The 14,941-nt window shown below is 40.7% G+C and overlaps 1 protein-coding gene across 6 annotated transcripts in view; it reads left to right on the top strand.

Annotated features, from left to right (window-relative positions):
* vps13c (vacuolar protein sorting 13 homolog C) overlaps positions 1-14,941 on the top strand; it is a 425,868-nt gene that overhangs the window by 113,468 nt on the left and 297,459 nt on the right. For all 6 annotated transcript variants that reach the window (XR_011346402.1, XM_069902927.1, XM_069902926.1 and 3 more), the window contains 3 exons: positions 7,100-7,292; positions 12,762-12,876; positions 13,004-13,140. Coding sequence is in view for 5 of the 6 variants with exons in the window: in XM_069902927.1 (XP_069759028.1) it covers positions 7,100-7,292; positions 12,762-12,876; positions 13,004-13,140 (445 nt within the window). In the remaining variant the exon portion in view is untranslated. The remainder of the gene's footprint in view (positions 1-7,099; positions 7,293-12,761; positions 12,877-13,003; positions 13,141-14,941) is intronic.

The following is a 14,941-nucleotide window of genomic DNA, read 5'->3' as shown; positions in this document are numbered from 1 at the left end:
TGAGCTTATACCACCCGAATACACCAACGAACCAACCAATCTTGGACAATTTGGAGGGTGGAAGAACACCAGAGCTCCCGGAGGAAACCCATGTCGACTCGGGGAGAACGTACAAGGTCCTTACGGACAGCACTGGATTTGAACTGGTTGCTGGCGCTGTAATAGCATTGCACTCTCTGACACACTAACCACCGTGTTTGTTGATGTTACTGATGTTTCTGGACTTCCACTGGGTACATTATTCAACTGTAACTTCATCGTGAGTACGCAGGAAGATACAATATATACAGGGAGAATCAGAATGAACTGTGTGAATGGCCAAGAACAGCAAGTGGAATTTTGTGGGGGAAAATATGAGGCAATTTGGTGGACATTCCACAAAAGTAGTACTTGCTCAATGATGAGCAATTTGGTAGGGTCCATTTCGCATGTCGTTGAAGGGGAATGTGCAGGTGATTCAGAAGTCAATAATTTTATAATAAGTGGGTTTGATTGCAGGAGTAAGGATTACCGCTCTCGGAGTATTGCATTCAGTCTGCTATCCTCAGTGCAGGGAGGATGTCAAGGGTTCAGAAGAGATTTACTTGGGTTGGAGAATATATCTTCTGAAGCAAGGTTGACAGGGTTAGAGCTTTTCTTTTTGGAGTGACGAAAGATCAGAGATGGACTCCACAGAGGTATATAAGATTATGACCTCGATAGGGTGGTCAGTCAGTCTAATTTTTCCCCAAAATGAGAGTATCAATTACCAGAGGGCATTTGTTTTAGGTTAGTGGAGAAAAGTTCAGGGTTAATTTTTGTTTACACAGAGTTGTGGGTGCCTGGAATGGTTTGTTGAGGGTGGTGGTGAAGGCTGATCATCGGGACATTCAAAAGACTCTTAGATAGGCACATGGATGCAAGAAACATAGAGGGTTACGGATGTGAGGTAGGGAAGGATTAGATTATTGTGGAGTAGGTTAAATTGATTGGCATGTGCTGTATTGTTCTACGTTCTAAGGAAATCTGCATTATATCAGACTTTAATGTCCTCTTGGCCTAGGAAAGAATATTTTGAATTTTGAAGAAACACAGTCACAGCCCATTAGTCTAATATGGAGTAGTGGGCTTGCTGCATGGGAGCAAATTCTCTAGTATGGAATGGTGGGCTTGCTGCACGGGAGCAAATTCTCTAGCATCTCAAATGACCGATAATCCTATTAAATCTTTAAAGATTGGTAAAGGACTTGATGGATGAGATGTAAAGCAGACTACTACTCCTGACTAAGGACTTGAGGAGCATTGGCACAGTTTGAGAAGAAGTCATAAGCCATTTTGGACTTAACCAAGGAAACATTTCTTTAAGTGGGTGCAAATATTTTGAATTCTTTACCCTCATACTGCTCCTTCATATCAAATATTATTCTGATATCTGGTGCGGTCTGTGTGGAGTTTGCAAGTTCTCCTTTTTTTTCGCATGGGTTTCTGCCAGGCGCATTGGTTTTCTCCCATGTTCCAAAGATTCACGAGATGGTAGGTTAATTGTACTGTCTCCAATGCAAAATAAAATCTGGGGGATATTGATGGAACTATCTGTTGGAAGAATAGGTTACTGGGAGATTACAATGGAATTCCTCTGAGCTGGCCTCTTGTCACAAGGAAATAAACGTCATTAAGGGATATATTTTTAACAATTCCGGCCATTGAAACCTGTGCCTACAATTAACCAACAACCCAGTACATTTTTGCAGGGTGGGAGGAAACTGGAGCTTCCAGAGGAAGCCCTCACAGGTCACTGGAGACAAAGTACAAAGTCCTTCAGATGTCAGTGGATTTGAACCTGCAATGCTGTTGCTGTGTGTAATAGTGTTGCACTAACCCTGCCACATAGTGGAAGTGGTGGAAGGTGAAACTGAGGGAGAGGATCAACTCCGATCAATGAATGGCGGAGCCTCAAAGTGCCTGCCTTGGAAGTTTTCTCCTTTGAAATGGTCCCTGATGACACTTCTGTTCCTCACTACAAACACGGCTATAAAGCAGTTGAGCAATGTGATATCTGTCATCTGATCGTACTGTTATGAACCCAGAGGACCCAAAAAACCCAGCAGCAATAGAAATTCACCAAGACAAATGGTTACTTAAACAAAAGTTGCTTTTAATGATCTTTAAACATGAAAACAGGATCAAACTTTAACTTATCACTATTAACTTAACCCCCTTCTAATTCTAAACGCACACATAAGTAATGTGTATATAAGTTCAAAAAAATTCTTTGATTCACAGTCCAATCTCACTTCTCACTCCTCCAAGTTCACTGGTATCAGGCAATTCTTGTACTGTGCACAGAATTTAACATTTATGAATCTTCACCAGGCTTTGGTGCTTGAAAGGTAAATGGTTACCACTCAGGAAGGTTCTTGTCGGTTTTCAGAGAGAGATTTGTTGCTCATTGGACACCCACAACTGATTCCTTCCAATCAGCCACTTCAGTGTCTTGCTGAAGAAACTTGCCCCATCAGGGTTTTCCAGATGAAAACCTCTTTCTTTCAGGTCACCTTATTTCTGGTCCCTTATTTCAAGTGAAACATTATGAAGCCAGCCATCTCCTCTTGTGTGGACCACAGGGGCTTTGGCCAGGCTGAACTAAGGACTCACAACCCGGCTTCCAAATGGGGTTTTCCCACAAGCTTGTCAGCTTGTCCTATTCCAGTCCCAGCTGCTGCTGCTGAACTCTAGAACTGAATTAATTCTAATTTTCTCTCTCTCTCTCTCTCTCTCTCTCTCTCTCCCTCCCTCCCTCCCCCTTTTCATCTGTTGCTTTCCAAAACAATAATCCATTGTTAACAATAACGCCTCAAACCGTGCATCTTGGCGCCTCACAGTTTGGCGGGCAGCAGCCTCCTTTGAAGAAGACCGCAGAGCCCACCTCACTGACAAAAGGCAAAGGAGGAAAAACCCAACACCCAACCCCAACCAACCAATTTTCCCTTGCAACCGCTGCAATCGTGTCTGCCTGTCCCGCATCGGACTGGTCAGCCACAAACGAGCCTGCAGCTGACGTGGACTTTTTACCCCCTCCATAAATCTTCGTCCGCGAAGCCAAGCCAAAGAGAAAGAATCCATTAATCCACAACATCTCCAATTAACACTTACTTGTGAAGTCCTTCTTTGAAGGCATTCTTCAAAGTTTGTGTCGCCTGAACTGTCTGGCTTGAGCAGAGCTCCAGCTTTTTAAATGAGATCTGTTTTGAAGTGTTTGTATGTGACCCACACTAAAAAAAACCTGCTATAATTTATCTCCTTTTAAAACAAATCTATATACAATATAAAATATAACATAATCCCTCACACTTTTATAACTAAACTGACTTTAAATCACTAAAGTGATAAGAGTACACAATATATAACACATTATAACATTGTAACCCAATGTTGAGAGTATATATTTCTATACATGATCAATTTTAACATCTTGACAATCTGCTGTCATGTTATTTGTACCTCTGATATGATTAATTTGCCGATTATATTCTTGCCATATTAAACTCCAGTTTAACAATTTTCTGTTTTAATTCTTCATCTTATTCAAAAAACACCAGAAGATTGTGGTCAGTAAATATCACAATCAGTTCATGAGAGTTACCAAGATATGCATCAAAATTCTGCAGAGCAAGTATTATAATAACAGTTCCTTCTCTTTTTTTTCCAAACTTTATTTAAAAGATAATTAAAAACATAACATACAGTATAGAAATAATAATAATAAAAAAGATTTTGCATTAACACCCATCCCACCCTCCCACCCCTATAGCCAACTCCCTTAAGGGGAGCAAAAAAAATTATATATATATAAAAAAAGAAAATATTATAAATGTTAATAACATTTCAAAGTATATCTAAATGCATATATTTCAAATACGGAGACCACTTAATAACAAAAAAGAATAATTATGCAAATTATAAGTAATTTTTTCTATAACAATACATGCTTTCAATTCATTATGGCAACGTGATATATTAATCTCAGTATCATCTTTCTAAGTACTAGCAACATATTAACACGCTACTGATAACTCCAAATATACAAAAGCAATTTGAATTTTATCCAATCCTATTCCCCTTAACGAATACAAATTTTCCAACAAAAAAATCGTTAGATCTAACAGTAATATAAAATTGAACTTTAACACAAGTCCAAACAGCATGTAGAAAAGTTCCAATACATGAGCCACATCTAAAACAAGAATCCGAATTACTAAACCCATATATTTTTAACTTTTCCAGGGTCAAATATAATTGATGTAAAAAATTATAATTAACCATTCCATATCTTACTTTAGTCAATTTAATTACATTGTCCTGACACATATTCACCCAATCATCTTCGGGAAAATAAATAGTAAATCACTCTCCCATTTAAATTTAGATTTCTCCCAATCTGTCTTATCCATACTATCTTGTAACAAATTATACATAACTGAAATATATCCCTTTTTCAGTATAGAGGAAATCAAAGATTCAAATCTCGACAAAGTAGGTAAAATCATCTCTTTACCATAATTATCTTTTATCAAAGCTCTAAGTTGATAATACACAAACAAAGAATTTACAAGTATATCAAATCTTTCTCTCAATTGATTAAAAGAAATTGCCCCTCTACAAAACAATCATGTATTGCCTTTATACCTTTAGAATCCCAAATCTTTAAATAATTATTAAACATTGAAAAAGGAGTAAGCTGATTATTATACAATAGAGTTAAAATTGATAATTTATCTTTCGAACCTAACACCCTGTTTTTTTTTAAACCAAATCTTTAACAAATGTTTCAATATCGGCATATCATATTGCTGTAACAAAATCAAATTCCAACGAAATATAAATTCATGTATTTCAACCCTAGAAATACACGCCATCTCCACTTTAGCCCAGCTGGGAGGCTGATCTAAATCCATCAATCTACTAATAAACTTCAATGGGGCCGCTTCATTATAGTTTTGAAAATATGGTCATTGTAGTCCGCCCAAAGTATACATCCATGTAAGTCTATGCAATGCCACTCGATCTAATTTACCTTTCCATAAAAACTCTCGCACTGCTTTATTCAAGTCTTGAAAAAAAGCCTTTAGAAAGTAAGCAAGGTAGTGATTGAAATAAATATTGAATTCGAAGAAAAATATTCATTTTAATACAATTAACCCGACCAATCAAAGTTAATGGAAGATTTTTCCACTTAATCAAATCTGCTTTAATCTGTATAGATACATAATTTAATTGATATAATGATTGATAATTCATATCCATAAACACACCTAAATATTTAATTTTACTTGTCCACCTTAATTTTGTAATTGTTTTAAATTCAGAATAATCTCCCACTCCAACTGGTAACAGTTCACTTTTATCCTAATTAACTTTATATCCCGATAATTCTCCAAATTTCAGCAAACTTTCTTGGAATTGTTTCAATGACCTTTCCGGTTCCATCAAACATACCAACACATCGTCCACAAATAAGTTAATTTTATATTCTTTATTCTTCACCCTCATCCCACTAATTTCTTCATTTTGTCTAATAGCCTGAGCTAACGGTTCAATAACCAATGCAAAAAAGGCTGGTGACAACAGGCAGCCCTGTCGACTTGAATGAGTCAATTTAAATGGTAAAGAAATCTGTCCACTTGTCACCACCCTAGCAATCAGGTTCGTATATAAAGCCTTAACTCAACCAATAAAAGAAGGGCCGAATTTAAATTTCTCTAACACTTTAAATAAAAAATCCCACTGAACCCAATCAAAAACTTTTTCTGCATCTGATGCAACCACCATAAGATGGTTAGGTTGCTTTCGATATGCATTGACCAAAGTTATTAATCGAAATATATTGTCTGATACATTTCTATTCTTAATAAAACCTGTTTGATCAATATGTACCAATTTGGGTAAATATTTAGCAAGTCTATTAGCTAATACTTTCGCTATAATTTTATGATGTACATTTAGTAAAGAAATAGGTCTATATGAAGACACTTTTAATGGATCTCTATCTTTTTTTGGAATGACAGTTACTAAAGCACTTGAACATGATTCTGGTAACTTCTGATCTTCAGTAACTTGATTCAACACTTCTCCAAATACATTAGAGAAATCATCATAAAAAAAATTATAAAATTCCCCAGGAAATCCATCATCCCCTGGGGACTTTCCATTAGGCATTTCCTGAATAGCTTCCTTAATTTCAAAATCCATAAATGAAGATTCCAATTCCTGAACCTCATTTCCATCTAATACTTTAATTTAGATACATCTAACTTTAATTTAGATAAGTAAGAGTCAATAGAACCATTATCCTGTTTCCCCTCAGAAGTATATAATTTTTAATAAAATGAATAAAACTGGTCATTAATTTCTTGAGGGAGGAAACCAGGGCTCCCAGAGAAAACCCACGCAGACGGCGCAAGAGTCGAACCCCAGTCCTGATTGCTGGCACTATGCTAATCGTGCACCTGCCCTCCCCCAAGTTTAAAGATAAAGCTTTACTAATAGACCTAATACAAATAAAGATAAAAGATTCTTACTAGGCAGGGATAGGGAGACACTGTGGGAGAGTCGCCCCAGCTGCAAGTGACATTGGCTGGCTCTCCATCCTGGGGGCCACCATTTTATTCAAACATAACTTTATTGAAACTCATTCAAACAGCTGCTGCGGGTGGGGCACGACTGGAGTTCTTCACTGACTGAAGGTTTGTTCTCATCTTCACAAAGGGGTTGTGTGTTGTTTTGGGGAACAATTACTTTTACAGTTTTAAACTTTTATTTAAAATTCTATTTATTTATTTGTTTCCTTTTTTTTGTGCCAGTTGTTTGGGTTTCTGTTTGATTGAGTGCCAGATACTTGGACTTTTACTGTAGTCGAGTCATTATGAGCAGTAAATTAGTCATTCCGCAGTCTCACTGTCAGCGGAAAGAAGCAGTTTCTCATCTTGGTGGTTCTGGCTCTAATTCTACCAGAATAGCAGAAGGATGCTATGTGCGGAGTGGTAGGGGTCCTTACAATTATGTCTGATAATTTCTCTGTAGAGTTGTACTACATTGGTTAATGCAAGCTTGCCTTTTGCAGAGTGGAGGCCAGATTGCAACACTGGTATGTTACAGGACTGAAAAATCAGGATACAGTTCCGTCTCTCTTGGCATCTCTTGGAGGCATCGATTCCTCTTTGCTCAATGTCTGTTTTGAGATTAATCCAGAAGGAAGCAACGCAGATCAGCTATTAAATGTCCAGTCTCAACCCGTGGAGCTTATTTATGACGCCGTAAGTGTGGATCCCTTTGCATATTGTTGATGATATTTTTCTCTTGAAGTACGTTTCCTTGCATTCAATGTCCAAAAATGTTTCCAGAAATTCAGCACATTTGAAGTGATGTCATTAATCTCAGCGAACTGATGTGAGTTCAGGGGGCCAAGTGGCTACAGTTCAATTAAAAGGAAGCAAACAAATTCTGTTCCTAAACATACCTCTTCCCAGGTCTCACCGACTCCCAGCATTCGAGAGTCTGATATACCAATATTCGATTCTGATCCCAGCTCATTGGCTGGTATCTTTATCCAACACTTTTCATGTGTGACCTTTGTATTTATAGTTGAGTTCTAGCCTCAGACCTATTTAAGGTTAATTTTATCCAGAAATACAGTTTGAATTCTATTTCCTGTCCCATCCCACTTATTATTCCTGTCTTGGTTAGGCAATGTGTTAATTTGATGAGATATATGATTAGGCAGACATGTGATATACAGAGGTCTGAACCAGCCAATATAGTAAATAAGAATAAAATGGGTAGTTTAGAGGCACGTTTAAAGAAATAGCATCAAGATCTATGTGACAAACCTTTTAAGTAAAAATGTGTGATGATGTATGAACAGAACCGTATTAATAAATTAATAATGAGGGACTCCCTTGAGAGGGTATGAGGAATCTAGGAGCACAGGGAGGGGAAATATGGAGAGCATAAAGAGTTATTGATATGTGCAAATGACCAAAATTTTTACTTGTTGCAGCCAAACAGGTATTTTTAAAGAAAACCTGTATTGACTGTCTTAATAAATACTGAACATAGATAATAAATATTCACAGAAACAAAAAAATGTTGCAACAGAAGGTCAAGAGCCTGATAGTTGTTGGAAAGAAACTGCTTTTGAACCCAGAGGTGCTGGTTTTTCAGGCTTTTTTGACTTCTATCTGAAGATAGCACTGAGAAGAGGTTGTGATCAGGGTGTTGTGGATCTTCTGATGTTGGTGCCTTCTTGAGACTGTGCCTCACATAGATGTCTGCAACCGATGGGAGGGCAAAGCCGGTGAAGGACCTGGCTCTGTTTGCTATCTTCTGCTGCCATTTGTGTTCCTGGACTCTTGTATTCCAAGCCAGGCTGTTTTGCAACCATTGGGTATTCTTTCTACAGTTCACCTGTCGAAGTTTGAAATCTGACGACATGCCAAATCATTTCAGATACCTGAGAAAGTAGAGGAGCTAGTGTGCCTTCTTATTGCCTCAATGTGCTGGCTTTAGGAGCACATTAAATATGGACTTCCAAGAACTTGAAGATTCTGTTCACGTCCCTCCCAGTCAAATGGTTCATCTCTTGGCCTCTCCTTCCTAAAATTAACAATAAATTTACGCTTTGGTGAAGTTGAGAGGAAGATTGTTGTTCTGGCACCACACATCTATATTCTTGATCTCCATCCTGTATTCTCACTCATCATTTCCAGTTATTTGGCTAACAATGGTGATGTTGGAGAGGGTGTTGGGACTAAGTAGTCATGAGTCAACAGGGAATAGAGTAGGGAATTGAGTACACAGCGCTTAGGATGCCCCTGTGTTGATGGTCATTATGGAGGAGGTGATGTGATCTGCACTGATTGGGGTTTACCAATGAAGATTCAAGGATCCATTTGCAGAGGGTTCCATAGAGTCCAAGATTCTTTTGCTTGATTCTGAGTTTTAGTATGGTGGTGTTGAATGCCGAGCTGCACTGAATGAACACAGATGTAGATCAAGGCGATCTAACATGGAATGGAGGGCCAGCGAGATGATAGGCAGTGACAATAGATGAACTGAAGTGGATCCAGGCAATTCCTGATACAGTTAATTCTCTCTATTACCAACCCCTCAAAGTCCTATCACAGTGAAGTCAATGGCACCAGCTGATAGTCATTGAGGCAGGACAACTTGCTCTCTTGAGCACGAGAATGATGAATGAAAGTAGATGGGGTTAGGGTTAGGGTGGCCTGATTGCTGTACCGAGCAGTATACAGGTGATGATACCGCCTGGTCTCCGTACTGAGCAGTATACATGGGATGAGACCGCCTGATCGCTGTACCGAGCAGTATATAGGTGATGATACCGCCTGGTCTCTGTACCGAGCAGTATATAGGTGATGATACCGCCTGGTCTCTGTACCGAGCAGTATACATGTGATGATACCGCCTGGTCTCTGTACCGAGTAGTGTACATGTGATGATACCGCCTGGTCTCTGTCCCGAGTAGTGTACATGTGATGATACCGCCTGATCTCTGTCCCGAGTAGTGTACATGTGATGATACCGCCTGATCTCTGTACCGAGTAGTGTACATGTGATGATACCGCCTGGTCTCTGTCCCGAGTAGTGTACATGTGATGATACCGCCTGGTCTCTGTCCCGAGTAGTGTACATGTGATGATACCGCCTGGTCTCTGTACTGAGCAGTATACATGTGATGATACCGCCTGGTCTCTGTCCCGAGTAGTGTACATGTGATGATACCGCCTGATCTCTGTACCGAGCAGTGTACATGTGATGATACCGCCTGGTCTCTGTACTGAGCTGTTTCCATGTGATGATACCACCTGGTCTCCGTACCGAGCAGTATACATGTGATGATACCGCCTGGTCTCTGTACTGAACAGTATACATGTGATAATAACGCCTGGTCTCTGTCCCGTGTAGTGTACATGTGATGATACCGCCTGGTCTCTGCACCGAGCAGTATACATGTAATGATACTGCCTGGTCTCTGTACCGAGCAGTATACATGTAATGATACTGCCTGGTCTCTGTACTGAGCAGTATACATATGATGACACCGCCTGGTCTCTGTACCGAGCAGTATACATGTGATGATACCGCCTGGTCTCTGTCCCGAGCATTATACATGTAATGATACCGCCTGGTCTCTTTACCAAGCAGTATACATGTGATGATACCGCCTGGTCTCTGTCCCGAGCATTATACATGTAATGATACCGCCTGGTCTCTTTACCAAGCAGTATACATGTGATGATACCGCCTGATCTCTGTACTGAGCAGTATACATGTGATGACACCGCCTGGTCTCCGATCTGAGCAGTAGAAATGTGATGATACCGCCTGGTCTCTGTCCCGAGCATTATACATGTAATGATACCGCCTGGTCTCTTTACCAAGCAGTATACATGTGATGATACCGCCTGATCTCTGTACTGAGCAGTATACATGTGATGACACCGCCTGGTCTCCGATCTGAGCAGTAGACATGTGATGACACCGCCTGGTCTCCGATCTGAGCAGTAGAAATGTAATGATACCGCCTGGTCTCTTTACCAAGCAGTATACATGTGATGATACTGTCGGGTCTCTGTCCCGAGCAGTATACATGTGATGATACCGCCTGGTCTCTGTACCGAGCAGTATACATGTGATGATACCGCCTGGTCTCTGTACCGAGCAGTATACATGTGATGATACCGCCTGGTCTCTGTACCGAGCAGTATACATGTGATGATACCGCCTGGTCTCTGTACCGAGCAGTATACATGTGATGATACCGCCTGGTCTCTGTACCGAGCAGTATACATGTGATGATACCGCCTGGTCTCTGTACCGAGCAGTATACATGTGATGATACCGCCTGGTCTCTGTACCGAGCAGTATACATGTGATGATACCGCCTGGTCTCTGTACCGAGCAGTATACATGTGATGATACCGCCTGGTCTCTGTACCGAGCAGTATACATGTGATGATACCGCCTGGTCTCTGTACCGAGCAGTATACATGTGATGATACCGCCTGGTCTCTGTACCGAGCAGTATACATGTGATGATACCGCCTGGTCTCTGTACCGAGCAGTGTACATGTGATGATACCGCCTGGTCTCTGTACCGAGCAGTATACATGTGATGATACCGCCTGGTCTCTGTACCGAGCAGTATACATGTGATGATACCGCCTGGTCTCTGTACCGAGCAGTATACATGTGATGATACCGCCTGGTCTCTGTACCGAGCAGTGTACATGTGATGATACCGCCTGGTCTCTGTACCGAGCAGTGTACATGTGATGATACCGCCTGGTCTCTGTACCGAGCAGTATACATGTGATGATACCGCCTGGTCTCTGTACCGAGCAGTATACATGTGATGATACCGCCTGGTCTCTGTACCGAGCAGTATACATGTGATGATACCGCCTGGTCTCTGTACCGAGCAGTATACATGTGATGATACCGCCTGGTCTCTGTACCGAGCAGTGTACATGTGATGATACCGCCTGGTCTCTGTACCGAGCAGTATACATGTGATGATACCGCCTGGTCTCTGTACCGAGGAGTATACATGTGATGATACCGCCTGGTCTCTGTACCGAGCAGTATACATGTGATGATACCGCCTGGTCTCTGTACCGAGCAGTGTACATGTGATGATACCGCCTGGTCTCTGTACCGAGCAGTATACATGTGATGATACCGCCTGGTCTCTGTACCGAGCAGTATACATGTGATGATACCGCCTGGTCTCTGTACCGAGCAGTATACATGTGATGATACCGCCTGGTCTCTGCACTGAGCAGTATACATGTGATGATACCGCCTGGTCTCTGCACTGAGCAGTATACATGTGATAAATCCGCCTGGTCGGTGTACCGAGCAGTATACTTGTGATGATACCGCCTGAAAATTTTTGTTTTAAATCACACCTGGGAAATGCAATTGCTTACCGATTACACTGAAAGAATCTAACATGAAAATGTCTGTTGTTTGTGGAAGATGGGGACAGAAATTACCCTAATGATAAAAAAATGAGTTGGAAAGAATGTGAGATTATTTCAAAGTTTAAGTTTTTGTAGTAGAGTTTTGGAGAGAACTTCATAAAGTTAAATAAAGGATTAAATGATGCAGGCAAAGTGAACCCCAATAATTGTTTTTTTTTAGGAAGAGAAAATGTGCATTTTTAGAAATGTGAAAATTAAATCAAAATTGTTGGATGCAATGAGTATTTTACCCAGAAGATTTTATATAATACACAAAGTAAAATAGAATTGAAGAAGAGGAAGTACATTCAAAGTTCAATTAGTTGCTGGTGAACCTTGATGGACCAAATTATATTTTCTCATCCCACAGTGTTTAATTTGTAGATTGATAGTTTTTTGTTTACTGTTGTATAGCATGGAAATGGACCCATCTCATCCATGAAGTCCAAGATGCTTTTTGACAATCATCTCAGTTGCCTGTATTTGGCTCAAACCCTCCAAATCTTTCTTACTGTATACAGTACATACTTGTCCAAACGTCTTTTAATTATAATTATCCCTGCCTCTGGCAGCTTGTTCCACATGTACACTTGCCTTTGGAGAAAAAACTGCCTCAAATCTCCTTTAAATCATTTAACTCTCACCTTGAATGTATATGGGTCCTGTGAATGCACTTTGAAATATTGTTTGCCTCCATTCCTTTAAGTAATTAAAATTAAGCGTCATCTCATTTTGCAGCAAACAATCAACAGTTTGGTGGAGTTTTTTCAGACTAATAGAGGAGTTGATCTTGAACAACTAACTTCAGCTACTTTGCTAAAGCTGGAAAAATTCAAAGAAAAGACTGCAACAGGTAAAAATCTAAAATGTATTAAACTGCAAATAAAATTACATCACACACCACGATTCTGAATTTCTTAGCAATAAATGTCCTTGTTTCTCTCTTAAAAATTTCTGTTTGCTTGAAAATATTTTCTCAGGCTTGTCATACATTATTGAAACTCGCAAATCCTTTGACATCCAAATCAATTTGAAGCCATCCTACCTCGTTGTTCCCCGGACGGGTTTCTACAATCCAAATTCAAGTTTATTGATTCTGGATTTTGGAAGTTTGCAGGTAAGTTCTTTGTAGGGAGCTCTTAGTATTGGAAACACTGAGACTGTAAAATGTTAATCACAATGGGAATTTGTCTAAGTTGGTCTGTTTTATTTGAAGCAATGTGTTTTAAGAGGAGATTGATTGTAGGTGTCTATAATTATAAAAGGCTGTGCCAGGTGAACTGGAAGGACCAGGAACTAGAGTGAAACACGAAAGACTGCAGATGTTGTGATTGTACTAAAAACACACTGAAATACTGGAGGAACTTAGCCGGTTTTTTCAGTGTCTACAGGAAACAAAAATACATTGCCGAAATATCGGACTGAGTCCCTCTTCAAGGAATAAGCCAGAAGCAGGAAATCTCAGGAAGTCTCAGAATTCAGACAATGCTGGCTGGGGGAGGAATCCAGATCATCAAAAGGTGTTAATTGCATATAAGGGACAAGGTAAGAATTTATCATGTTTTGCAAAAGGAAACGGAATGGAGAGACAGAGATGGGGAAAGGCGATGGGGGAAGAAATGGGGGAGTGGTTTAATGAAAGCCAGAGAAGTCTATATTAATGCTGGTTGGTGGGTGCCCAGTTGGACGATGAGGTATTGTTCCTCCATTTTGCGCATGGTCTCAGTCTGGCAGTGCATGAGACCATGGACAGGTACGTCTGCAAAGGAACGGGATGGTGAATTGAAATGGATGGCCACTGGGAGATCCATGTTATTGCGGTGGACAGAGACGAAGTGAGAACTTCATCATATCTGCACTCAGGATGAGAACTTCCATGCCAGATCATCAGAGATGTTCTCCTTCTTCAAGCAATGGGGCTCTCCCTCTACCATCATCAACTCGGTGCTCAGCTGCATATCTTCCCGCAACCAACACATCCTACAACATGACCCCACCACTAGACGCATATTCCCCTCTCTGCAAAGACCGCTCCCTTCGTGACTTACTTGTCTATTCCTTCCCCACCAATCATCCCCTTGGGACCTACCCCTGTGACTGCAGGAGATGCTCCACTTGCGCCTGGAGATGCTCCTCCCTCACCACTATTCGGGGCCCAAACAGTCCTTCCAAGTGGAGTAACATTTCGCTTGTGAATCTGCAGGGGTCATCTACTGCATCCAGTGCTCCCGCTGTGGTCTCCTCGACGTCGGAGAGACTGGATGCTTACTGGGAGATTGTTGAGCACCTCAGCTCTGTCCCCCGCAATAATCTCCCAGTGGCCATCCAGTACAATTCTCCATGGCTTCCCTTGCTGACACGTCTGTCCATGGTCTCATGCACTGCCAGGCTGAGACCAGCTGCAATTTGGAGAAACCACATCTCATCTTCTGACTAGGCCCCCTCCATTAATATCGACTTCTCTGGCTTTCATTAAACCTCTGTCTCTCCATTCCATCTCCTTTCGCACAAACATGATAAATTCTTACCTTGTCCCTGATCATACCCGATTAACACCTTTTGTGGGACTGGATTCTTCCCCCAGCCAGCATTGTTTGAATTCTGAGATTTCCTGCTTCTGGCTTATTCCTTGAAGAAGAGCTCAGGCCCGAAACATCAGCAATATATCTTGGTCTCCTACAGACACTAAGAAGACTAGCTGAGTTCCTCCAGGATCTTGGTGTGTTTTACTTGAACCAATGATAGGGTGGATGAAATTGAAGAAGGAAGGAGTAGAAATATTGTTTGCAAGAATAATGGAAGCAGATTGTCATCTATCACATAGAAGGAGCACCTTACACCTCCTTTTGCTGAAAACTATATACAAGTGTTATTATGTGGATTACCACCAAGGCTATTGACAGAGCAAGTGTGGGATT

The sequence above is a fragment of the Narcine bancroftii genome, chromosome 11, assembly GCF_036971445.1.
Source record: "Narcine bancroftii isolate sNarBan1 chromosome 11, sNarBan1.hap1, whole genome shotgun sequence".
Lineage (NCBI taxonomy): Eukaryota > Metazoa > Chordata > Chondrichthyes > Torpediniformes > Narcinidae > Narcine > Narcine bancroftii.
Note: the sequence above shows the minus strand (reverse complement) of the source record. Positions and strands in the feature narration are given on the sequence as shown.